The following is a 27946-nucleotide window of genomic DNA, read 5'->3' as shown; positions in this document are numbered from 1 at the left end:
CTTCTGGAATGGGTCAGAAGGACTTGGATGCCACCGAGAATGGCCAAGGTTTGCTTTAAATCCAGCTGGGCCTTTTAAAATGGGAAGGATAGAATTAAGTCCCTGTATTATACCTGCCAAGCACATGCAACAGGAAATCTACCTGCAGGATAGAAGCTGACCTCTGGGCTGGTTGCTGCCAGCCAAACTCACAAATAGGCTCATTTCTACTTGTCAAATACCAAGAAGGTCATTTCCTTCTCACAAAAGAAAAGTTGCAGGGCCGATCGGATGGTTCTGTTGATCGAGCACCTCCTGCATAAGCTTGCTGTCCTGAGTTTAATCCTCTAGACCATGCATTTAAAAAGCTAAGTGGGACAACACATGACTGAAACCTAAACTGGAAAAGTGGAGAAGAAGGTCCTTGGAACTCACAAGCCGGCCTAGACAAATCTGTGAGTTCCAGGTTCAACGGGAATCCCTGCCTAAAAAGAGAAATAATAAAGTTGAGGGTGGGTAAGAACAGCTGCTTCTAGCCCCCACACGCGTTTAAGTGCACGCCTGTGCGTTTGCACGTGTCTGTTCCTGTGTGTGTGTGTATGCGTGTGTGTGTGTGTGTGTGTGTGTGTGTGTATACATGTGAATACAGGTCTTGAAGGCCAGAGGAGAGTACTGGATTCCCTGAAGATGGAGTTACATGCAGTTCTGAGTAACCATCATGAGTTCTAGGAACTGAACTTGGATCCTCTGCAAGAACAGTGCACTCTTGGCCACAAAGCTCTCTCTCCAGCCCCAGGGGAGGAATTTTAATTATCAGTTCATTCCCTGACTTGGTTTTTCCAATTTTATACTCACAAACATGCTTTTATGTATGTGTCCATGCATGTGCACATGTGTGCGTGCGCATGTACGGGCAGCGTAACTTTCCTTGGAAATAGAAGTACTACAAAATCTCTTAAGGTTCTGAGCCAGATCTACGGAATTTCATTGCAAGCCTTTTTTATTAGCCATACTTGTGTCTAAAAACCCCATCTCATATGCAAACATGACACACGAATAACACTGCCCATGAACAAGGAGTGCTTTCAGCACACAGCATCTCCCACACCAGCCTTGGGCAGGGAATCGGTCGCGGGGGTAGCACTGGCAGGGCCTGGTCCAGAGCTTGCTGTCTTGTTTTCCTTGTGGTCAAAGGGCTGCTGAGCTCCGGTTATTAAGTTATTCCAAGCTATCCGGACTATTTTCACCCAAAGGGAAAAAAGGAGACTTTTGCAATGGTTCAGTCTTATATAACATTTGCAAATTACAGCATACTGAATGTTACAGCTCGCAGTCTTGAAATTCATCTTTTCAAATTTTCTCACCTTATACAAAATAACCTCCAAACTACCCACTCTCCCCTCTCGGCTCTTTCTCACTTTGGGCAGAAAAAAACTGCAAGTACAGTTGCTGTGTAATAGAAACCTTACACCGTCTTCCAAAACTTCTTACAGCTGCGCTCAGTATAAAATGAAACCTCAGAGAATGTTATTTAAAATGTTTTGAAAAAGTCAGTAGGCCTCATGTTTCATTTCTCCACATCAGGCTTTGATTTCCTTTGCAACCCTAGTCTCTGCCCTTAAACAAGTTGAAGAATGAGGCCCGAAACGTCTTGGAAAAGGCCCCAGGATGCCAGCATCTGCCATCTTGTCCTCGGCCATCGATCTGATGTCAACAGACCCTGAACAACAGCTATTGGCCTGGAGGAGCTGGGGGTACAGCACCCATGACCACAGCGCTCAGAAACACCGAGACAGGAGGAACAGAAGTTCCATGTCAACATGGGCTGCAGAGTAAGACCTTGTCATGGGGGTTTGGGGGAGGGATAAAAAAATGCAGCCACCAGGATGCTGGTGGAAGTGCATAGAAAACTTCTGGAAAGCTAAGATGCAAATAAATCAGATGCTGGTGAGGAGGACTGGCACAGGTGGCCCCGTGTAGCCTTCCCGGTGGGCACAGGAGAAGAGGGTGAGGCCCCAGAATGATAGTTCTCCATAAAGCTCCCCTGAACCTCATCTAGCCCCAGGCAAATCAAAGCCCACAGGTTTGCAGCTCCTCACAGCACACTGAAGTAAAGGGATTAGGCCTGGGAATTATTTCTGGACGAGAGACTGAAGCCCATTGCTGGCTCAGCTCTTCTACGTGACAACAAAAATCACATCTCCTCCAGCAGGCAGGATTTACAGAGAGGCAAGCTTCTCTTATAGCATGTTGAACTCGCAGATATTATAGAAAACACATTTTTCCTTTTCCAGGGGAGTGAGTGAAATAAATACTAGGAAAAGGGGCTAAGCCCACGGGCAGCTTACCTCTACTTCTGGACTACAATTTGAAAATGGTTACAATTTGGACTTAGAGGCTGCTGATCCATGAGTCCAGAAGGCAGGGAAGAAAGGGGGAGGGGCTTTTAAACAGCCTTTGGAGGCCCCTGTGTGAATTTCAAATTAAGACACAGTGGAAACACAGTCCAAAGGGTGGGGCCGTGGCTGATGAGACAGTTGGCCTGCAGCTCTGGAATGAGGTTCCTTTGAATAAATGCTTAGTAAATACAGCCTGAAGTGCTTTAAAATACATGTGCTCCCGCCTCTCTCTCTCTCTCTTTCTCTCTCTCTCTCTCTCTCTCTCTCTCTCTCTCTCTCTCTCTCTCTTTCTCTCTCTCTCTCTCTCTCTCTCTCTCTCCCCCACCCCACCCCCATCCCCCACCCCTACCCCCAGACCCCTTGCTTCAAGTATCTACTTCACCACAGCAGAAAGCCCAGCTGCTGAGAGACTACATAGACACATTAACTCTCAAACCTAGCACTGTAGCTGGGAGCCAAGACGCAGCCAAAGAGGGGCAAGGGACAACAGCCCTCTTCATTCCACGGTTATTATGGAGCTGGGGGGAGGGGGAAGGGAAAGGGGAAATACCTGAGTGACAGAGAATAAGTCTTTGTTAATTGACCACTGGAACTTTATAACATGTCAGGACTCCTCAGGATGTAATGATGTGTTTGCATAAGATACACCTACAATTGCTGTGACAGAGCAGAGGCCTCCGGTCTACAGATGCTGGTAAACAGGTATCTCAGGGATCAGAGGACCAGACTCTTAAATCACACCTATAAATTAATCAAGCCGAGGGCCCCTGGTTTCCAGTCTCCTGAGTTTTTCTTCTCAAAAGTTAAGCAGCGCTTATTACTCCCTGCCCCACTCCCCCAAAAGTCGAAAGCTACTTTCTCTAGCAGCGAGACTGAAGCCGTGCCGAGTTCCCAGGAAGGCCCTGGAAGCAGCCAGCGTCCTCTCGGACAGCCCATTCACTGAAGGATAACCTCGCCTGCTCCGTCCTTAAATCAAAACTTAATTGCCCTTCTTCCAAGATGGCGGTTTCTTAGCAACTGCAGAGGGCCGAAGAGAGAAAGAACATCCTGCGATTTGCAAGACAAGTAAAAACAAGAGAGAAGTCTTTTTTTTTTTTCTTTCTAAAGCCGACCTGACTTTTCTCTCACCAAGAACACACTACACCGGTTGGTGAGGCGTGGCTATGAGGGGAGGCAGCCATCAGAGCCACTGATGTTCAGAGCCCAAGATCCCGCTAAAGGCCTCACGCTTGTGACAATTAGCAGTGAGTTCACTGCCCCGTCAGGCCTCTGCAGACAAATTCGTACCGGCCAGGCTCAAGCCAGTTGGATTCTGAGTTTTGTTTTCCCTAACCTTTTCCCAGCCTCTAGCTATCAGCACAAAAGACAGTCAGAACTAAAAGTGATCAGTGGAGAAGGTGGTGTGAGGATCAAGGGAGCAGTAGACTTTCAGAATGAGTGCTGGTACCCAGGACAAGGACAAGAGTGCATAATCAGTCTGCCCCACCCCCTGTCTCCTGTCTCTGTCGATCTCTCCCCACCCCTCCTCCACCCCTACACCCGTACACCCGTAGCCCTGGAACTTATTATAAAGACTAGGTTGGCCTTGAACTCAGAGATCTGTCTGTCTCTGCCTCCTGAGTTATTTACTTTTAAAATGCAGGGTCTTGCTTTGTAGCCCAAGCTGGGCTTGAACTCACGATCATCCTACCTTGGCTTCTCCAGTGTTAGGTGTTGGGTGATAGGCATGCACCATTAGACCTAGGGTTCTTCATGGGCTGTTTCCTCTCTTCTCTTTCTTCTCCTCTGTCTTCTTTTGTGCGCACGCGCGCGCGCGCGCGCGCACACACACACACACACACACGCCCATGTGTGCAGGTTCACACCTTTCTGTGGAGGCCAGGTCAATACAGCGTGTGTCTCCCTTGGCTACTCTCTCCCTCAGTTTTATTTTATGACTGTATGTCAATGTACACCATGACACTGTGTAGAGTGGGTTCTTGCCTTCCACATTACGTGGGTTCCAAGGATCAAACTATGGTCATCAGGATTGTATGGGCAAATACTGTAACCACTGAACTACCTCACCAGCTCCTCCCTTTTCATTTTGAGATCTTACAGATCGGGGAGCTCATCAGCTGACTTGGTTAGCTAGTCAACAAAACCAAGAGGTTCTCCAGTCTCTGCCTCCCCAGCTTGTTTTGCATGGATTCTGGGGATCTGAACTCAGGGCCTCATGTCTACACAATAAGCATTATACCCACTGAGCTGTCCTAAAAAAGACTTATTTTTGCTCTTTTTAATAATGTGTGTTAAGGAGGTGCTGAGTATACGCACTTAAGAGCTCAGAGACATTAGATCTTCCAGAGCTGGAGTCCCCAGGCAGTTGTGAGCCACCTGATATGGGTGCTAGGAACCAAATTGGGGTCCTCTGCAAGAAGAACATGCACTTTTAACCACAGAGCAGTGCCTGGCTTACTGCCTTCCCCTCTTCTGATCTTCACTCCTGTTCCAGCAGGTAGCCGCCCCTCCTGTTGGAACATCTGCCTATGCAAAGTCTTGCAGAATCAGGCTGGGGCTTTGGATGTCTCCAACCAACCCCACCCAGACCCTCTCCCACACCTTTGCAGAGTCTGAAGAACAAGGTTGTTTAGGAAGAGATGAGTGTCTCTCCTCCAGTGCCGAGGTCCCCAAATGACTTATGAAGGGTGCACCATGCAAAATGCTAGAAGCAAAACAGCACTAATTCTTCTGTGCTTGCTCACTGGCGTGGACAGACAGCAAAGGGCTGGCTGGGCTCAGAGCCTGGGAAGACCCAAACATGTAGAAGCAAAATACCCTAATGAATGTCACAGAGAATGACTGGCTTGGAATTGAGAGCCTTCTACCTGCTGGGTTGTCAATTTAGATCTTCTTAGGCAAATTATAGGAGCTGAGCTTGGTGTCATTTATACCCCAAATGTTTAAGACACCCTTGAGCTCAGAAACTTCAGGGGTATGACAGCACTGTCAACTCTTACCTCATGTTTTGATTCCAAAGGGCCTGTGCTTTTCTTTACAGAGGACTTGGCTCTCCGGAGGTAAACAAGACTCAGGAGATAGACAAGGATGATGTTTTAAGTGTGTTAAATATCACTAAACCAGATCTTCAAAAACAATTCAAAATGGTCAGTTGTATGCTATACGTATAGCCCAGGCTGGCTTCAACCTGGCCATACTGATGACCATGCCCTTAGATTTTTGATCCTTCTGCCTCCCCCTGGGATTATAGGCATACACTGGTGCATCCAGTTCCTGTGGTACTGGGGTGAAATCTGGGGCTTCGTGTTTGCTAGGCAAACACTCTACATCTGAGCTACATCTCCAGCCCAGCCACAGCTTTGTTGTTGTTGTTGTTGTTGTTGTTATAGTAAAGGAGACATAGGAAATGTGACAATATCGTTAAATCAATGCAGTTTATTCCTAGGGTAATGACAAACCCACCCTCTTAGTGAAGTCTACTACCTTGATCCGTTTACTAAATGACAGTTGTTCTCTCAATACCAAGTCTACATAAGGTCCCCACTACACTGGCCTTTGGTGTGGATGCTGATGTCAATTCAGACGTCAGATGTCCACAATCTCCCGCCTGAGGAGCAGAGGTAAACACAGCTGAGATCCACCCTACTGGGCGGGACACTGTAAAGCCCTGCATCTCACTAGCCTAAGAGGAGCAGGACAATTCAGGAATGTGTGATCTAGCTGGTGCGCGCAGTGCCGGGCTGCCTTCACAGGAAAAGCATGCCAAAGAAGGTTTTGCTCTTTTATTTAAATTGCTCAGGCAATAAAGACATCCTCTTGTCAGAAAGGGTGAACTCCAGATTAGACTCCATCTTTTCTCATGTGATTTGCAAAGAAACAAAATGGGAATCACTGGAAAACCCCCAAAGCCAAAATTTTATGCCTTGGGTTTCAAAGGCTATGCAAATATCTATCTGAAAGGATCAAGCAGGCCTATTTTTAGAAATATGTCCTAGAAAAGTATTCACAGGTGCCCAATAAATAGATGTATACCAAGCTTGTTATGGTCATGTTGTAAAGGAAAAAAAGGATATGCACAGCCTAAATATGATGACATACTATGGCCCTGTCAGCAGCGTATGGGCCACAAGGATGAACTGAAATAGACTGGCATGTGTAGGCACAAGGGCAACTTGGTTCCCATTATCAACTTTCACCATTTAGAAAAGCCTTCCTTGGAGGAAGTCCGGAGGGAGGGAGAGCTCTGTGCTAATCCCTTGGAGGTCTCGTCTGCTCCTGGGGTGGATCAAGCAGAAGGAAAAGCTCTCAGCACATCTGAGCAAACAAGAAATGTCTCCCTCAGGTAGAGACAACATGAGAAGCTAGAGGATCAACTGTTTGTTTTCCTAGAGCCAAAACAGGGTGCTCGAGATTAATTGTAGCTCACGATGCGCTCACGTAGCAGAAAGGCTTGGAATCATCACCCAGATCCCAACACTACACTGACAAGACAGAATTCATCATCACAATACAACAGGGAAGATGTTCTAACCTCTCCCTCCAAACCAGGACAGGGACTTCCTCACTGTCTCCTTCACAGAAAAACAGGACACCGGCTACATAACAGCACCAATGTCCTTGGTCACCTCCTCCCACGGCCTCCTGCTCTACACCTGCATGAGAAACCTATACCAGTAAAAAGCACACCCTTCCAAATCAAAGCTCCTACTGAGCAGCACACCCTGGCCGCATTCTCTCTTCTCCTTGTCTGTGGACATAAAAACCAAACAGGAAGGTGTGAACTCAATCACAATAGCAGGCTGTTCTGAGGGAAGGGGGTCCATGAGTGCAAACTTTCATGCATCACTCACAAGGGGAAGGACATTGGGCCACTGCCATATTGACTCCTAACAAGAGCTGACATCAGACTCAATGACCTGGCCCTTTAGTTCATAAAGGCAGGTGCTGATTAAGCTGTATGAATACATGTATTTAAAAACTGTAGCTTTTCTGTTTCAGAATTTGAAATATGTTAAGATTTCAAATATAAATATATAAATATAAATATATAACTCAAATATAAATGACTCATGGACTAGTTTCTCCATTACAGGGTAAATGTGTTTTATCTAAAATGCCTGGGGCCTGCAGTGCTTCAAGTTAGGGCATTTCCTGGATGTCAGGCTATGTGTGAATCTGCTTTGCTGGTTGACCATCTGTAATTCCAAAACCCTGAAATCCTAAATTCTCCAAAATCTGAAACTTGTAGCATGACCATTCTTGACTGACAATACAATAAATTAGAGAATTAAGAAGTTTGGGAGACTGGATTTGCAGATTAGCCGTGTTTAACCCAAGGGGCCCGTTACTGCACACTGTTGTTATGGTCCACGAATGAATACATTCTCAAGCTAAACCTGTTCCCAGGCTGCATGTGGTTAAGTAGCTTTCTCTCTACCTGCTGCCACCTGCACTTTCTATGCACAGTCCCAGGAAAACACGTCAGGACATTAACCTGACCTCAACACTGCTACACCTCCCAGCTCCTACCACAGATTCTGTGCCATAGATCAGACAGCCAACCAAACATCAGCCCTCTTTGTTGGTCACCTTCACCAACTTGCCAGAACTGGGGGGAATCAGTAACCTTCCTTCCCCAACTGTAGTCAAAGGGCTTCTGAAGGTCCTCAGAACAGAGCAAAAATAGACTATTAACCAAGCACTGATAGATCCCTACCATATTGGTGTCTACAAGCCCCCTTCTGCGAGGGCTAACTTCTTCCAGGAAAGCACTCATTTGCCAGGCAGTGCCTTGGAAGCACCTGACCGCTGACCAGTCTTTGCCCCTGGAAGCCCTGTGGTAAGACAGGAATGTGGAGCCGCTCTGGAGCAATGAAATCTCATTAACCAGCTTTGACCCCAGGGAGTTTTGAAATCCCCATCAAGAGAGTACTAAGGCTCAGCACCCCTGTAATGAGGAATAGGCTGAGTGTGTGTCTCAGCCTGGAGACGGGTGAGGAAGCACAGGATTGCCTAATAAGCGTGCGGATCTCCCGGGGCCGGATTTAGAGCCATGCTCTCGTAGCACCTCTTTCTTGTCTGGGTGCGCCAAACAAAGCAGGTTGTTGCCCATCTTGGTTTGAGTCAGGAATGCCCTCCCTCCAAAGCCTCAGGTTCTGAATGCTTGAATCTCAGCTGGTGGCACTGTTTTGAGGGCTGGAGAGGGCCTTTAGGGTTTGTGACCTGGCTGCCAAAAGTAAGTCCCTAAAAGTGGGCCTTTGGAAGGTAGACCAGGCCACAGATCAACGGGGACGCACTTCCTGCACACTGCTACTCTGGGACTAGGATTCCGTGTTCTTTCACAAAGGCTGTCACTGTGAACTATCAGCTGCATACAACCTTAACCCTCAGCTCATGCACGATGGAGGGAAGAGGGGCTTTCTACCTCCCTCTGGCTAGGTTTCCTAAGTCCAGAACTGGCAGAGAGAGATAGCTCCAGCATGGTATCAAGCTACAACAAGAAATAGGATAGTGTCTGCCCGCAGCAAGATCAGAAATATAGAGAGATCTAGGTGAGGCCCAGAGGCCAAGCAACCACTGGAAGGCCTCTGAGGGTCTCAGAGCTGAAACCTGGCTGGCGCTGGAAGAACAAGGCTTACAAGCAAGAGTGGAAGAGAAGCCAACACTCAGTGTTAAGACCTCTAGATCTTGGCTAGGAGTCATTTAAGTTCTGTACCCAAGATTCCCCCTGTGACATCAAGTTCTAAGAAGCCAATGAGATGGAAACTAAGACTCTCATCTTTTTCAGAAGAAAGCAAGGAGATCCTATTAGTGGAAGTTTCTATAATGAACTCAATGACTAAGTGATTCACTATCAAACATCCTATTGCCACGTCTTTATTTTCATCCATATAGCCCAGGCTGGTCCCAAACTCATTTTGTAGCCAAAGATTACCATGGACTTCTAATCCTCTCCATAATTACTAAGATTACAGGCATACCATACTATACTTGGTTATATGCAGTCTGGGGGTGGGGGGAAGTCACACATAGGACTTCATCATGTATTCTAGGGAAGCTCTCTACCAACTGAGCCACACCCCTGTCCCGGCCCCTACTATCACATCAAGGACATGAACACTCTTCCAGATCCACAAGCAGGTCCTGAGTTGGATATCAGGCTCCTCTGATCCCTTCCTCACTGCTATGAGATCATACTGAAGCCTTTGTCATCCTAGCTTCCATGTAGCAAACCAATGCTTTGTGCAATTTCTTCCTCTCACTGGAGACTGCCAGAGGCTCCAGGCCAGGGGTCAGCCACACAGCGGGGCTTAACAGTCTAAGCAAGACTTCATTCTTCTTAAATACACACCTGAGGTACTCTGCACAGGGTACCAGGCTGTAACCCATCACGTCTAGTGCTGAGCCGTGGAGGATTTGTGTCAAGGGCTAGCCGACAGTGTCTTTCTGGCCTACCAGTGACAGGCCAGGACAGGACTGGTGGTAAAGGCTGAGCTACCTCCAGCCAGAAGAGAAGGACAGCAAATGGCAGTCCTAACCATCCAACACCTGAGCTGGGAGATGAGATTCCAGAGAATTTCTTTAAACTAATAAGGGATCAGGCATGTTATTCAGACCTCCACTGCACCCTCCCCACCCCCATCCAATACCAAATATCAGGAGAAAAGAGTCACCAATAAGTATCCAATAGTCTCTGGGAACACTGAAGTATAATGGTTAGCAAGAAAAAAGGCTCGTAATTCAGAGCTGAAGGGGCTACAAGAGTGAAGAAGGGTACTAACCCCTCACTTCTTCATAAATATGCATGTATGTATGAATACATACATGTATGCATTTATGTATCCTTGCCTTCGTGTGGATCCAAGTGTGTATGTACCTGTGTTGGTCTGAGGTTCACATCAGGAATTTCCTTGATTATTTTTCTACCATATTCTTTGTAACAGGGTCTTTCTAACTCGGAGCTCCCCAACAGAGCTAATCACACTAACTCGCCTACGCAGTATCCTGTCTCAGCCCTCCAGAGCTGGGACTGCCATGCTGGCCCAGCATTACCTGGGTTCTAAGGATTCAAACTCCTGTCCACTAGTCCCCAAGTCCATTGGCTTGACAAGTGCTTTATCTACGGATCAGTCTCCCCTTGCCTGAAACAAATCTTCTGAATTAGAGCCAAGGGGACCAAGTCTGAGATGCCTACTGTAGTGTCTTCTCTAAGTCCTTGTACAAGTCACTGACCCCTGCTGGGCCCAGATCTCCTCAGCCTTGAGATGAGGTGAGGGATGGAAGGAGGAATAAGGAGGCTCTATGATACTCTGCAAGTCAGGCAGCCAAACCAGTCTAAGATGACAGCATTACCCAAAGATGCAAAGTCAGCAGGAAAGAGAACTTCACCCACTGGTCCCCAGATGGCACTCAATTTGCCTAATTAAGACTTGTGGGGCTCGGGAGATGGCTCAGTCAGTAAAACACCTGCTTTTCAAGTATGAGAACCTGGGTTTGATTCGCTCAAATGCATGTAAAAAAAAAAGCCAGGCATAATGATGTAGGCTTGCAATCCCAGAGCTGAGAAGGCACAGACGTGCTGACCAGTCAGCCTAACCTAACTGCTCAGCTCAAGGCCCCAGTGACAGACCTTGTGAAGAGGAGGAGGAGGAGGGAGAGGGGGAGGGCGAGGAGGGGGAGGAAGAAGAGTTGGAGGAAGTGGGGAGGAGGAAGAGGAAGAAGAGTGAAAGGCTCCGGTGGACTAGCACAGAAGTTGACCTCTAGCAGCCACACACTCCTAGACTATGCATAAACACACAAATGCACACAGACACACTTCTTCAAGTTGAGATTAACAAAAGTTTTTAAAGAGTAATCCGAGTGGGGACTTCTGCTACAGCGGTTTTAAGGCACTAATGCGGCCATCAAGCAAGCGAGACAAACTCTTTGCAACGCTGCTGGTTATAATGCAGCTTCAGAAGAGCCTGACAACTCTCCTGGTGCCCAGATGTTTCTGACATCAGGCTGGCTACTCTTATCACTACACCAAGCCGTATTTGTTCCTATCATGCCAGGACCTCCGTTCTTGGGTCAGACCCAAGAGATGTGGGTGGTGGCGGGATGTCCCTCAGATCAAGGACTTCAGCATCTTCACCGAACAATCACAGTGAAGACTCACTGCCTCCTGTAGTCATTTACCCGGCAGGCTGTTTTATTATTGCCACAATCACCAAGGCATGGCTTCATGCTAATTTTCCTTTGCTGTAAATGGCTGCAAAGTAATGGTGTCAATTTTAATGAGGATCAAGCAAGGGTCCTAAAGAGACCTTGTACATGAAGATCGACCCCCTCACACATGACAATGACCTGCTGTTTTATTCCAGGACACAAGAGTGTCACTTAAATCATACAGCTTCATGGCTTTTGCATGGGAGTGCAGGAGTGGAGTGTCCAGTCTCGATGCTCCCTCCCAACACCTGAACCACAGACAGAGCTAGCACAGGGACAGGCCTTCCATCCGCTGCCAACGGTTTCTAGTTTTCGGTGAAGTACAGCGGCAACTGAGACCCTGTTACCACACAGCAAAGTACGGCATTTGGGCTCCAGGGCCACCAGGAGTTTGTTGCCTACGCCTGAATCTTTTCTTTTTCCACTTGCCAAGATGCTCAGAATTACTGCCAACCCTGTAAGTCTCTACGAGGCTCTCCGGCTGACTCACTTCTCGTTTTATTAGACGTTCTCCAAAGCACGATGCAGCTTTGAGAGAGAGAGAGAAAGAGAGAGGGAGAGAGAGTTTCCAACACCTCCAACTTTACTGAAAATGTCTTATATTCCACTGACTTTTGACTATTTATAAAGAAGGCTCAAGACTTAGAAAAAAAAAATCACTGGAGCTGTGCTTTAATGGATATCCCCAACCAGCATTTCGTCATTATTGGCCCGGGTTGAGCTGGGCGATCTCCCAAACTTGTGACATAATCAGGCCTCTCTCTGCATTACTCCATACACTCCACGCTCCCTCCGCATCACACCACTGAATCATATGCTCTTTTCAGCAGGACTGATTGCCAGGGGATTAACATTAGACAGCCCAGTTCCATTATTCAGCAGGTCCATTCAAACCCCAGCCCGAAACTCTGAGAGAGACTTCAGAGCTTTCACAGGGGTGAGCTGCCAGAGAGCTCAAAGGGGAGGGGGGAGGAGGGCTTTTGAATGTTTAACACAACAACTCAAGCTAAAACCTGCTGTAAGCAAGACCCTGGGGCTACAGCAGCCCTGCCTTGACTCCTCAATTCTTGGAATGGCCCCAACCATGAATAATTTGTAGACCTGTGCTAGGCTGTCCCAAAGGACTACTACAGAACAATTATTTTTTTTTCTCCATAATAAATTACTTAATTTTAAACTTAAGTATTCAGAACTTTTAGCCCCAAATCTGGCATTCTTAATGCAAACAGTTTGTGTCAGATTTGTCGGTGCAGCCTGAAGTAAATCCCAAGTCATGTGCTCTTTGATGAATGGATTTAGAGCCATTTGTGACAAAAGAAATCCTCTCACACGTCATTCCTGTGTCTGTGTGTTTACTAAAATATTGGAGTCTAGCACACCACGAATGTCTCTATAAGAAACAGGACCAGAGCCAGGCCTGATGACACAGGTCTTAAGAGGAGCTACCAATCAGAACGCTGAGGCAGAAAGAAGATTGAAACGTTGACCCGCCTGGGCAACTTAACAAGATCTCATCTCAATTGACAATATACATATTTTCAAAAATGCCTGGAAGATGGCTCAGTGATAGAGTAGTTGCCTAATTTCAGCCCTCAGTATTTGAGAATGGGACACAAACCAGGTATGGGGGCAGGTGATCCAGGAGTGTTCAAGATCACCCTCAACTACCACAAGTTCAAGGCTAGCCTGGACTACATAAGACTCTATCGCAAAAAAAACAAACAACAGCAAAAATAAATAAATAAATAAATAAATAAATAAATAAATAAATAAATAAATAAGAAGTAAGAAAGAAGGCTCTGGCACTCTTTTATGAATAGTTATAGGATAAATATTACACAGTGACCTATCAAATTTTACACTAAGACTCCTAAATAACTCATACTCTTGACATTGAATGTTTACACCCATATGTAAGCTAAAAGACTGCATGCTATGCTGTGCTTTATAAGGCAGTTTTGTGAGTATAACCTCACTTAACCAGACAGTAAAATCAATATGACTTTCTGTTTAACTTTTAGTTAAACCTAAATCTTCCAATTCAACAAATCTATGTGGTTTGGTTAATCCTGTATTGAGACAGGTTTTCACTGGTTCTTGGGTAATTCAAGAATTTGCAGAATCTCCCTTCAAATAATTTATGTCTTATGAAAGAGACAGAAATATCTATAAGTAAGATAATACCCAGGGCCATGAATGCAGAGGAAATGATGTAGCAGAGTCTGTGTTTACAGTGGGTAGATCCATTTGTGTCACCTTATCACCTGTGAGAAAGCAAAACGAACTGACTCCTCAGTCATCAATCTGCACACATAAGAGTAACCCAAAGAAATGACCAAGGACAGAGTGACAGGTGAGTGTCACTCTGCCTGAGAAGTGAGAGCACAGAAAGCTCCTTTAGGAAGAGATCTGAGCCCGCCATCCTTGTGACACAGAGCAGTCCTAGCTGCAGACTCGGGTCAGTAACTGTCAGCAAACACCATTGGCTTCACAGGACCTAGAATCACCTAGAAGACAAACCTCAGGGCAAGTTTGTGCAGGAGTTTCTAGATTAAGTTAATAAAGATGGGAAGACCCACCCTAAAAGTGGGCACCCCATTAAGTTTATTGTACAAGAAGAGAAAAGCAAGCTGGTGGTAGTATTCATCTGTTTCCTGACCACAGGAAACAGATAAAATAGATGATACAATGTGACCAGGTACCTTGCTCCTGACCCCATGCCTGACATGTCACATGTCATGACAATCATGACAGACTCAAAGTGGGAACCCAAATGTACCCTTCCTTCCTAAGTTGCTTTTGCTAAGTATTCTGTGCAACAATGAGAAAAGTAACTTATGTCGCAACCAATCAAATCTCTTGAGTAGTCACAACACAAACTCATGATAAACAGTAAAACTTGGGAAGAAATGTCCCATTCTGGAACTACAGGCTGTGTAGCCTTAAGATGGGAAATGAAAATGACTTACTTATGTGTGCTCTGTGACAAAAAACATATTTGTGAGTCTCTGACATAGGTGGCTTCCTTTGCTCAGAGGGATAGGCATTGAACTACCTAACGACCATTTCTGACATTGACTGTTTTTCTTCCAGCCAGGCTCAGACTCAATCATTATATTAACTGTTTCTTTACACTTCAGGCCCTGTGATAAGTTGCCCTTCTTTAAACAATGTTGCCTCTCTTTTAAAAACAAAATTTCCCAGGGCTGGAAAGGTGGCTCAGCAGCTAAGAGCAAGCATTGCTCTTCCAGAGGATCTGAGTTCTGTTCCCAACATCCACACTGGTGTTACACGACTGCCCAGCACTCTAGCTCCAGGAAATCCAGCGCCCTCTTCTGTCCACTACAGGCACTACACTCACTTGCATATATCCACACAGACACACACTTACAAACATAATCAAAGTTTCCCTGCGCACACTTAAGACTATTCAAAGTAATCTTAGCTTCTAGAATGAAATGTTTTATCCACATCCATCTGATAAAAGATGACACTTAGGACCCAAGATCTCCCCCAAGATCTCCCCCAAGCTCATAGAAACAGAACACAGTCATTTGGCAGATGAGACCTTCTCAGATGACATCTTATGGATACAAAAGGGAGAGAAGACAATTCTCCTTAAATGTGAGGTAAAAAATAACTTCACCACCATGGTTTTAAAGGAGTCAAGGCAAACTCACCAACAACGTCAAGGTGGTAGGTGTGGTTGATGGATCCGTATTCATTCTCCACCAGGCAGGTGTAATTGCCTTTGTCTGATGGGACCACACTTTCCATAATAAGGCTCCAGTGCTGGTTTCGTACCTGAAAGAGTCAAAGGAATGATAGTTCTTTATCCCAGACTAAGCACCAGATGCAAGCAGTATGAATGAAATTGGCTGGATCCAAGTTGAGCTCATAGACAAAACATGTTCAGTACGTACACGGCCTGGGTTCAATGCCCAGGAAGTTGGTGGAAGCAGAGAATGGAGAGGATTTGTAAACTGTCCTACAATTAACATTCAGAACACTTTCCCTAGAACAGCTTGACAGACTGGTATTCAGGAGCCTGTAAACGTGTGTCCTTGCCTTGGATTTGAGGTTCCATTAGGAGAACCTACATGGCCAAGAGGTCCAACTGGCAAACCTCACGATGTCATACCTCACTGGTGGGCAACCATCCTCCCACCAGGAGACTGAAGTCCCCAGAGCACCACAGAATCACCTAGAGCCCACACCGGTGATCGCCGGCTGTATGCTACACCTTCTGCCTTAGCTAATTCAATTCCCTCAAGAAGTCTTTGGGTCTGATCTATTATTGTTCCTAGGACAGTTTGTTTCATTCTCTGGGCCCCAGGATAGTATGTTTCCACTGGGACCATGGGTCTGCCCCTCCCCCTCCCTGATGGGAAGATAAATAAATGGCCCATGGTCCTGGTATTCCCAGAATTCCAGACATGGGAGCAAGGACTCCAAGTTGCTTATCTGTTTGTTTGTAAATGTCTTGAGACTTTGCAAAGATAAGAAGCTCACATAAAACTAAGCTATTATGACTCCCACCCACAGCCTGTCAGCTCACATGAGGTTCTAATGCTCTCATCTTGTGAGAACCTAAAGTAGGCAATGGGGAAAGGGACTTCATAGTCAGGCCCTTCTATGAACAGAGGGCGGGGCAGCTGTCCCAGGATGCACCTGCGAACGAGAGCAATGGTATGCTGTGGTGGTAACTGCCGAGTGGAGCTTCTGCTACTGAGCTCAAAGCCAAGATCACTGTCTCCACTAGGATGTCACATAGCACCACTGGGGTGAGGGCTGGATCCCTCTTAATAGCACAAGCAGAGGGTTAGAAATGAGGAGGGGCAGTTACCTTGCTTAGATGCCACTGACCCTAACCCTTGCATAATCGTGGAGTTACCTCAGAGTCCAGCACAGGGAGGTGATAAAGGAAGCCCGACTTGCAAGCCGGATAGGTGGGGAGAAGGAAAGAATCTGAGGGCTTCGGACTGGTGACAGAGGTCTGTGTTCTACTCAAAAGACTCACATTGGTCCCCTTGCAGGACCAGCAAGACTGCCTGAGAAAAAGCAGTGCCCCCTACATCATTCAACATGAGTGTCCTGCTCGGGGGAAGTCATACCAAGTCCATAGTCTTATGGGAACCTATCAAGTTCCTGTCCCAGGGTGCTACTTGGAGATGTCACTCTGAGGGATGGAGGCGAAGGCCCCGGCTAGAGCTTCTACAGAACTCAAGGCAGATGGGGACACAAGGGGACCCTCTGTGTCAGGCTTTCTGAATGAGCAGAACTGGTTCTCTCCCTGCCAGTCACATGGAAGGTAGTTTAGGGAGTCAGCCACAGGCTCCAGAGTCCACGCTTCATAATCCAGCCCTGAGCCCTGCTGTAAATATTCAGTTCTTTGAGCCCCCGCTCAAATGTCATGCCTGTGAGCCTTTAATCTGGGCAGCGCCTCACTCTGGACCCCATCCAAACTGTCAATGTCTTTCTTGTGCCTGGATTCAGACCCTGGCACACGGCATGTTCCAAATGGACTTGCCCACGAACTGCTAAGAGAGGTGACGCTGGCTACCCAAGCCATCAGATCTTGGCTTGGGGCAACACAGCCCAGCAGCTGCCTTTTTGGATACCACCCCCATACCCCCTCTCAGAGCACATGATCAGCCAAGTGTTCTCTTAGGTCTATGGCATTCTAAGAAAGGATCTTGGATATTAACTTCTTAGAGACACACTACAAATATGAGTAAGTTAACATGGATAAAATGTTTTTGCAACAAGAAGCACATATACCAAAGTGGGCATTTCCACCCCTTCTAGAACCCTGTTACTCAGTATTTCCAGCTTTCTAGAACCTTGTGACTCCATTAATAACTTCCCACATGCAGTGACATTCATATTTTCTCCCTAACACCTCTGCTCCCAATTGAATTCCTTGACATATCATGAGACCCAAACATTAAAGATATGGCATTTTCCAAGGGTTGCTCTTAGAGACTAAACTGCCAACAGCAGGGCCTGGATGCTTCTGTAGAGGAATGCCTACCTATTGTCCATTAGCAACTGCTTAAACAACTGTAGTAGCAACTCTTTAAGAAACCAAAGGCACCGGGTTTGGAAATTTATTAAGTCAGTGTTTGCACACCATGCTTCTGTATGACCTGAAGCAGACACCCATGCAGGAGCAGATACCAGTGCAGAAAGCACGTGACATGCACTGTGCCCATCAGCATGCTCTGAGTATCTCTGAGCTGCAGGGCCACAATTATTTTGTCATTCCAATCAAATGCATGTACACTGTTTTTGCACATGGAATATAACCACCTCCCCCCAAATCTAAGACTCTGCTCATCCTCATTAGCAATCAAGGGAATGCAAATTAAAACAATAATGAGACACTTGTTCAGCAGCTGATTAACAAAAATTGGGAAGATTGGTGTCACTTCAGAACCCGGTAAGTGAATAAAAGGGAACACAGACACCAAAGGGGAACAGCGACAAAAAAACCAGAGAAACCAGTCTGAGGAATAAGGCGGCGGGCACCCATTAAAGCTAATGACACTTTTGCTTGTTGTTGCTGTTGTTTAAGTGTGTAATGCTACTTCTGGGTATCTTGTCCACAGAAAATAACCAGTCAAGCCCAGGGGCAAGTTTGAGACTCAGTGAGAGAGAGACCTTGCCTCACCAAATAAGACGGAAAGTCACTGAGGAAGACTTTTGATGCCTTCAGCATCAAACCCGTGTATTTGTGTGTGTGTGTGTGTGTGTGTGTGTGTGTGTGTGTGTGTACAGAGAAATACCGAGACGCGTGAAATGAAAGCCAATGTCTCCTCAGCCGGCTGCTGGGTCCTAAATCCTGCTCTGGGGTATGTTTCTCTCCTGGGTCTCTCTAGCTGACCAAGAACAAAAGGCCAGGGACAGGAGGAGCCCTGCACCAAGCAACATTCCCGTAACTCGTTATTTTCATTCCTGCCCACAGCCAAATTTGTGCGGAATTCCTCGTTATTTGTCAGCTGCCAAGGAACAGAATTGGCGAGCAGAGTTCTAAAACTATGTTCACCAAGGTCTTTCTTGAAATAACATTTCAGTATTGAAACAAAGCAGACTGAAGCTAAGCCCCTGAGCTCTTTAACCAGGAGCACACAAAAGCAGATTCCACAAATGTTCCACACCCCACCCAAAGGAGGACAGAAGGCAGCCCAGACAGGGTTTTTTTGTTTTTGTTTTTGTTTTGTTTTTGTGGGTGTGGGTTTTGTTTTGTTTTTTTCCAGACTCCTGCGATCCCAAACCTCTCTAAATGCCTTTGAAAGCCTTGGCTGTGTTCAAGTAGCAACACGGAATGAAGATTTAACTTATGCAGAATCAAAATGTGTCACCAAAAAGTCAAAGGTCAAAGGCCCCAACTGTCACCTGGATGTTTGGCTTCCTCATTGCAAAACGACAAAATATTCAAAGATTTCCAAATCCCCAGGTGTTCGCTAACAAGTAGAATAAACATCCAGAAGCTGTGCCCTGAGCCAGCTCGAAGGAGGTATCCATGTGACAACAGATGCCCTGTGACTTCCCAGCAATAAAAATCCCTGTAGTCCAGGCTTCAGAAAGGCAATCTATAAATACACCCGTGGTTGAGAAGATACATGAAATCTCACTATTCCATCCCAGAGCTCTATTTCCAGGAGACTCCTAGGGGTGCCAAAGCACCACTTCTGAATGCACCTGTATACAAGTCTCACACGTGTGTGGAGGGCCTTGCATTTAGCTGCCTGTCATCAGCCAGATGTGAAGGCAAACACTTGTTAATGCTTAAACCAGCATTGATGAGTAGCGGTTTGCTTTGCTGTGGGGTTATCCAGAGAACTGTACCATCAGACCTTCTACCGCAGTGGTTCTCAACCTGTGCATCGTGACCTCTTTGGGGGTCAGAGAACCCTTTCACAGGGGCTCACCTAAGACCATTTGCTATGATTCACAGCAGTAGCACGCTTACAGTTATGACATAGCAACGAAAATAATCTTACGGTTTGGGGGGGGGGGTCACCACAACGGGAGGAACTGTATTAAAGAGTTGCCCCTTTAGGAAGGTTTAGAGCCACTGATCTACAACCACAGGTGGAAACTGAATCTCTACACTCAGATCAGTAAACAAGCCCTGACTCTCGGCAGAGGAGGTGTGTCTTACACCACAAAATGCAAGCTTCAGGCAATGAAGGCGCTAACAAACTGGGGAGCAACAGGGCCTTCAGCACCTTCTGAATTCAGCTCTTTAACCATACTGACCCTCAAGAACTGCCTATGATCCAGCAACCCCACTAACAATATACCCCAAGGGCCTCAAGGCAAGGGCTCAGACACATTCACATAAACTACAACAAAAGGTGCTGGGCATAGCCATTGGGTGGGATGCTGATCAATCATAAAATAAATTAATTAATAATTTAATTAATAATCAATTAATCTTGATTTATAATGTAAAATAGATGGACCCTGAATCGATTAAGTAGAATAAGCTGGGCACATAAAAGGCAAACAGCCTGTGGTCACTTTTACAGGAGGTGCTAAGAAAAAGCAAATTTAAAGACAAAAAAAATAGACTTGAGAACCCTCAAGTGATGGGGAAGGGGTCATTTCTTAATGGGTGCAGACATTTTATTTGGAGTAACAAAAGAGGTCTTGGAGGTTAAAAAACAATGATCAAAGAAGATGGCATTCTAGGTATTCTAGAACAGGTTTTGGTGGGTTTATTTTGATTTGTTTTTTAAGTATCATAAACCAGAGAGGTGACAGAACTTGGAAGAACAAATGAATACCACACACACACACACACACACACACACACACACACACACACACACGACAGAGGTGCAGAATGCCAAATATTTCTACCTGTCTCTTACACTGAAAGGAATCTGAGTTCCTTTTTAAAGATTTGATTGTTTTTAAGTTTTAATCATGTGTTCTATGTGGGAAGATATGCACATGCAGATGCAGGCACCCTCAGAGGCACACCAGATCTCTGGGTGCTGAGAACTGAACCCAGATCCTCTAACTTGACCACTACATGTTCTTAACCACTGAACCATCCCTCCAGCTCAAGTTTTGGTCCCATTTCTTAATTCTCTGATTTCAAGTGGTTTTGTGTTTCCCCCTTCAGCGGCCTCAGGCATAAGTCATTCCAAAGCATCCTGGGGTGTGGTGGCCAAGGGCCACAAAGCCATAAACAAGTCAGAAGAGCTTGAGGGACTGGCCTGGCCATCCAAGCCCCGTGTGGGCTCCAGAGCGACAGGTTTATGAAGAAACAAGAAAAGTCACACAAATAACCAATGTTCCTTTACGGAAACTTCCAGGTCTCTGGCTTGCTGGAAAAACATACCATGGAAAACTTGACACCTTGCTTCATTAAGAGGCAAACAGACAGAAATCAGAGGGGTGAGGGTTGGGGCTTGGCAGGCCCTCTCTGTGGCTGGCATTGGAGTTGGGTAAGGCTCTTCAATTAGGTATCTGTCTTAGGACATGGAACTGCCTCTAAGATCCATAGCCTGAGTGTGATTCCTGGGACCCATCTGGTGAAATGAGAAAACCAATTCCCTCCCATAGGTTGTCCTCTGGCCTCAACAAGATCACACACACACAACACACACACACACACACACACACATACACAAAGTAAGCTTTTTTTTTAAGTAGGTTTCTCCTTTCTGTTGTTGAGACACGTAAAACTATAGTCTGTACACAGCACCTCAGGTCAAGTGTTTGCAGGTACATTTTCTTTAGGCGTTCACTTAGCAGTGAAGGAAAATCAAAAGGAGAACCCCACACGGAGACCAAGATACCTAACCCTGTGCCATGAAAGCCCAGAGGAAGTTTACAAACCTTCACAACCTAGGAGCCCTGGGAGGGTTTAATGCATCTTCAGTGAGAATTATGCTTTAGGGAACATGTTTGCTGAGCTGAAAGCTAAGACTTTCCAAATTCCCAGAAAGCCCTGGGGCTCTGCAGAATTTCTAAATTTCCAGTATCATCACCACAATGAATGTCCTATCAGGGTCAACTTTATTGCCCTGATGTGAAAATCTCTATTGCACAATCATTTACATTGGGCAGGTCACCTCAGGGGTGACCAGGCCACAGCCTCTTTCTGCATGCACCAGGGAAAGATCAGGTGAGCACAAAGGCCAGGGCCATACATTCCAAAGGCCGCTCGCCCTTCATCCTGTCCACCCTCTTTCCCTTATTTTCTGGGGAGTGGGCATATGTAAGTATTTGTTTCTGTCTGCATGTGAGTGGAGACCCAGAGATATAATTTGGGTATCTCCCTCTCTACCTTATTTTTTGAGACTGGATCGCTCACCAAACCTGACTTGGCAAGACTAGCTGGCGATTGAACTCCAGTCCTGGGACTGCAGGCACACACCATGGCATCTGCCCTTTGTTTTTTGTTTGTTTGTTTGTTGTTTTTTGTTTTTGTTTTGGTGGGTTCTAGTCTTGAACTCGGGTCCTCATGTTTGCACAGCAAGCACTTTACCAACTGAGCCATCCCTCTGGGCTTTATTTTGTAAGCATCAAAATGTCCTTTAGAGTTAGAATTTTGCTCCTATTCATCCAAATTCCTTTCTCCTTCCCTCTAGAAACAGCTCAAACACGGATTAACAAAAACTCCCAGGATTGGTGGGAGGGTTGGGGAGATGTGGTTAAGAACATCAGCTGCTCTTGCAGAAACCCCAGTTCCTACATGGTGGCTCACAACTGCAATTCCAGTTCCAGGGTTCTAACGCCTTCTTCTGACCTCTGAGGGCATCAGGCACACATGCATGTACACCCAGGTACACTCGTGTACATGCAGGTGACACTCATATACAAAAAACAAACAGATAAATCTTAAAAACACAAAACAGCCTGGCCGTGTGTCCTCATAGGCTACAGCCATCTTGGGGGGAGAGGGGGTGTCCTCCTGGGTGCTCTCAATTAGCACAACGTTGTCACGGGTAATTAAAGCTACCTGCACCTGTTAAAAATCAAGGGCATTCCCTCATTAAGCCTAGTGTCTAACAGCTCCGGAATCATAATCACTCATTCACATTTGCAAAATGTTCCTTACCCATGATAATGATGTACGGCCCATTTATTTTAAGACCACGAGTCTCTAGAGACTCACAAGCACACTTGGTACCTGCTTAAGAGTTGTCTTCCTGAGCAGAATTAGTTACCTACCAGGGTCCTGACCGCCATTCTCACAGTAAAACAGTAAGTAAGCAAAACGTTGAAACTGTTATCAATTCTGAGTTTCCCTGCAAGTCAGAGTGGTGCACCAGTCTGGGGGGAGCAGAGTTTATGTGGTGTGACTCTCCCTTTCTAAGCTGCAATACCTAATGAAATCTTTGCCATTTGGTTATTTTCACTTATTTTAGAGTCTACCTTCCAATACCACTGTCTAAGGACTGAACTAAAAACAGGAGCTGCTTCTAACAACATGGAGACATTGCAGCAGAGGCCTGAAGAGTCCCCATGCCTGTGGTCCAGCAGACCCGCCCTTCTTTGCACTCAACTTCCCAACCTAGACAAAGTCTTACAAGCTTTCTCCATCTTCTTCTAGGTTTGGGCCTAGACATGTGCTCATTTTTAAAGGTTAAAACCAAGGGGCAAAAAATTACTACAGAAGCAAATAATCCTTTAAAGATGAAAGCCTGCTCAGCCAGTCGCAGGCATCCGACAGGTGGGAGGAAGCTGACATAGTTCTGCAGGGTGGCACGGGGGCTGGGTACCACAGTGCCAGGTTAAACACAGGGAGAGAGCATTCTGCCCACACCCCAAGGCTGCCTCCAAGAACGCCCCTCCCACCTGGTTTTTAGACACTGGGCAGCCGTGCCTTCTCTTTACCCACGCTGGAAGCTTCTAAGATGGGTCTTAGTGATACTTTTGGCATGCCAGCCCTTGGCTCGGCTCCTCCCTGGGGACCTGTTTAATTAAAGGGAAGAGGGAAAGAGCTGGAACGCTGCTCCTACAGTGAGGTTGCAGAGGCTGTGAGGTACTTGTTCTTCCGACCGACCTCCTCTGTCTGCTTACCCTGGAGATGACAGCTGGTACCATGTCACTGGCTATGCTCTGGCCCATGTGGCAAGAAGCATGAGAGGGAGTCCTAATGACAAATGAACAGTTCCTTCCCCCGCCAAGAACCTAGCCCTAACTAAAACTTTGGCATAGTTCTGGGAGAAACCTAGAGGAAAGACCCCCACTAGGCTGCACTTGAGTTTGCAGCAAAACTGTGAGGTGCTGACTGTAAAGCCACAACTTGAAGCAGCTTGCTACACGGTGACTGACAATTCATACACCCTTGCCATTTTCAAATGCACAGGAACACGGTCCCTTAAATCCTCTTCATGTGCAAAATTCTTAAAATAATTCTGGCCAGACTAAATAATTTGAAAATTCCATCTCTTTCTTTCAAACAAAGTTAAACCAAAACCACCACCACTGCCACCACCACCACAACTTTCCAGCTAATCCCCAAAGAGACCAGCCTGCCTCCGCTCCCTGAGGTCTCACACGGAAGGCATGTGCCACCAGACCTGGCTATCCCTGGTTCTTCTCTATTCTCCCACTGTGCCGAGACCACACTTCCTTGCATGCCCATCGGACACAGCATATGCTTGTGACGTCATCCTTAGCTTTATCTAACTGCTAGCTCTCAAGTTGGCTTCCCTGCCACACCAGGCTCCCTCTGACTCGAGGCCACATCTAGTCTGGCTTGCATAGCTTCTTCAGTGCTCAGGCAGTGTCCAATATGAGGATACTTAATCAATGATGCTGAATGGATGAGCGAAAGCATAAGGAACACCCCTAGGTATGTTCAATCACCAACACTGAAAGAAGGAGCACAACCACACTTAGCAATCCCGGGGAGCCATCCCAGGAGGACACAGAGATGCTGTCACCCAGCTCCTCAGTAAGGGATGAGACTAAGTTTTAGGCCGTTCTCTGATGGGCCCTTAAGCATCCTTGGTGATGGAGAATCAGGAGCTGCTTCTGGCATTGTCCAGCATCTCCCCAGATTAACTAATACTAGTTCATCCTCCCCTCCTCTAAGCTAAGCTATTCACTCTTACTACAATTCCACCCTCACAGGCTGGCTGCACCAGTTCAAGTTTTACAGGCCATAAAGCATATAGAAAACAGACCCTCAACTTTCGACCCCCTGGTTATTAAACTCTCCTCGTGTAAAGGAGAATGCAAATGGAGACTAGCTTTAAAATTACAGGGGCGTCCGGGGTGATCTCTTAAACATATCAGACAGTGACGTGATCAATTACAATCATTGTGTCTTTATAAAAACACATATTCCCTCTGGTCCTGCCAATTCCAGAGGACTTTAAAAAATAAACATCTGGAAATACAGGGTTTTAGAAGCTCAGTCCTACCTTATAGCCTCCGATGCGATGCTCCTGTTTAAACTCCTTCCCGTTTTTTAACCATCTCATTGTGGGTGTTGGATTCCCCCCAGCTGGACAGCGGAACTTCACAGTGTTGGCAGCAGGGACTGCATGGAGCCGCTTCTCCATCTTTTCTGTGTTGGTCCAGTATGGTGCTCCTGAGTCAGAAGACAATGAAATATATGTATATGAAGGAACGGCCTCATCAACTCAACGAAGGTAGAACCGCTTTGCTGTACAGGAAAGGATCTGATTTTCTTTTGACTCTTTGGATAATATTTATGTTAGGAAAATATTTTCAGAAGTCTGGTCCAGCTGGCCTAGCAGAAGGTCCCCAGAGGGGCTGCTTATTGGGTTATGCCTATTAACAGGGAAAAAAAGCATGAGAAGCACCTTCTCTCGTGCTCCTGTCTGGTGCCAAAAAAATAATTCCATGTCAAACCATGCTTTAAAATGCTACTTTATATTCACAGAAACAGTCCATGTAATAACAAAGGCTCAGTCCTCCAAAAATACATCATTTCAGATCACCGCGCCTATTAAATGGTCAAATATACACATTGTAAAAATAAACTGTCCTCGGGGACCATATCAATTTACAGATCAGAACTTTCTTTCTGTGTGGGCACAGGCAGAGGGGTGTTCGGGTGCATGTGCATGTGTGTTAGGTCAGAGGTCAACCTCAGGTGCCTGTTCCTCAAGTTCCAAAAAAATAAGTATGTTATTGTTTTAGACAAGGTCTCTCAGTGGCCTGGAATGTCCCAGGTAAGTGAGGCTGGCCCGCCACTGAGCTCCCAGGGACCTGTATGCTTCCATTTCCCCAGCCCTGGGATTACAAGCATATGTCATGATATCAGGTTTTTTCTAATGGGTTCTGGGTAATCAAACTCAAGTCCTCATACTTACAGAGTAAGTACTTCACCTACTGACTAACCTTTTAACCAGCCCGAGCAGTCCTATAAATGGCAATTGATAATGATAGCATAAGTTGTCATCTTAGCATGGTAAAATGATCCAGGGAGCCATCATTAATTTCCTAGCATCTTATATGGTAAATCAAAATACTGTATTGTTAAATATATCTTAATTTTTTTAATGAAAGAGAACTTTTTCCTTTCCAGTGGTAGTTATAAGCACTATAATCCTAACACCGTGCCTAAACTTATTAAGAGGCAACTAATCAAATGCTAAGTCCCCTAAGTGGCCCTCAGTCACAGGTACAAGTGACTTATTAAGCCCAGAAAAGGAGGTAGATCTTTCCATGACCAAGTAACAAGCACAGTGCATCTTATACACAGGTGCCGCAGCCTCCGTCCAGAATGCTGCCATAAATTCCTCACGCCTGGACGAATGGCTCGGGGCTGCTAGTGACCCAGTGCTTGCTTGCCAAGCACTGTTCTAAGAGCTTGTACATGCTTAGCATGCACAGGACGCCTCCCAACATCCCAGTAATCCCCAGGGAGCTATTGCCATCCCTGCTGCAGGTCGAGGAAACTGAGGTAAGACATTACCTGCCAATCATCACAGCACCAAGAAACTTGCAACTGACATTTAACCAAGATCATCAGTCTGATGCCCCAATCCCAGTCCTTATCCTAGTCTTCCTTGCTAATGCAGACCAGGTTCACCATGAAGTCAAGCCTGCTACGCCACCTTCTAGACACTAAAAACTAGAATCTGAGATAGTCAGTTAGGGTGACCACTTCAACGTTCAGTATTGTCCAGAACTTCCACAGAAATACTTTCCACATGGTGAGGGTCAGCAGGAGCCGCACACACTCCACAAACCAGAGGCAAAATGGCCACAGTCAGGGAGCATATGGAGGTTGGGGGAGATATGTCAACCTGAAGAGCCAAGCTCTCCTGTAACAATCACTTTCTGGAATAACTGCACTATCCCCTGCTCTTGACAGCTGCCACAAGAGGCAAAGCTGAGATTCCTCATGAAGGCCACAGTGCATCTTCTTCACGCTAATGCATCCCCAAGAGTCAAGATGGTGGGATTTCGGTGGCAACCTCATGACATCAAGACCGTGCAAAGCCATAGTTGCTTACCCATTTGGAGCAGAGGGAAAGCAGGAGGGGGAGGGGAGAAGGGAAGGAGAGCAGGAGGGGAAGGGAGAAGGTGAGAGAGAAAGGCAAAGAAAAAAGAAAAGAGGCTATACAAGCTCTTACCAATCCAGTTGCATTTGTGATATGCACCTGTGATATGCATCAATGAGAGGACCTTGCAGCCTGGGTACTGAATGCTTATAAACACATCCATTCTTCTGAAAGCTCATGGGGGGGATGGGAGGGCCTACTGGACTCCCACTTATCACAAGACCCCAAGGGCCTAGCATACCCTGAAACAATTTCAAGCATCTTCCATTTTAAAAGCTTCTACTTAGAAAAATCCATCCAAAGCCACTGAAAGCAGCCATTGAGATCCCCAAATAAATAATGACCTTTGTCCCTACACAAAGACTTTAACAAATCTGACCTAAATGGAAAGTATACCTCATGCCGTCAGGTGTCTGGACTCATGTCATTTGTTTAAGTAAACACAATGGCCTATTCACATGAATTAGCTAAATATTAATGCAGTCACTCTTTCAGATAGCATCAATTACTGCTGGGCTGAGTTCTGGAATGCCCTTTTTTTTTTTTTAAACATAAAAGAATCCAACAAATAGGTGCTTACAAACTATTAGGCATGATTTTCATGTTCTCTGAGATCAAAAAGGAGGGGTTGGCCTCAGGAATCAGGAATGTTCTTTTCCACTCTAAGCCATCAACAAGGCTGCACCACCGCAGGGGTCTGCTCCCCAGCTGCATGCAATGCACGGCCCTGACTTGCGGCCACCTATGCCTTCATCCTGTGGCCGGGGAATGACTTAGAGAAAAGGACAAAAGAATGCTGTGGGGATTTCTAGCAGGTGGTTGCCTCCCTGGAGTGAAACTACATCT

At 46.1% G+C, this 27946-nt stretch overlaps 1 protein-coding gene across 3 annotated transcripts in view; it reads right to left on the bottom strand.

The window, feature by feature from the left end:
• The window catches only part of Fgfr2 (fibroblast growth factor receptor 2), a 105477-nt gene that overhangs the window by 43277 nt on the left and 34254 nt on the right, over positions 1–27946 (bottom strand). For all 3 annotated transcript variants that reach the window (XM_052197289.1, XM_052197308.1, XM_052197299.1), the window contains 2 exons: positions 24986–25155; positions 15266–15389 (listed from right to left, as the gene is read on the bottom strand). In XM_052197289.1, the coding sequence (XP_052053249.1) occupies positions 15266–15389; positions 24986–25155 (294 nt within the window). The remainder of the gene's footprint in view (positions 1–15265; positions 15390–24985; positions 25156–27946) is intronic.

Source organism: Apodemus sylvaticus, chromosome 1, assembly GCF_947179515.1.
Source record: "Apodemus sylvaticus chromosome 1, mApoSyl1.1, whole genome shotgun sequence".
Taxonomy (NCBI): domain Eukaryota; kingdom Metazoa; phylum Chordata; class Mammalia; order Rodentia; family Muridae; genus Apodemus; species Apodemus sylvaticus.
The sequence above is the reverse complement of the archived record's forward strand: the minus strand, read 5'-3'. Positions and strand labels throughout refer to the sequence as shown.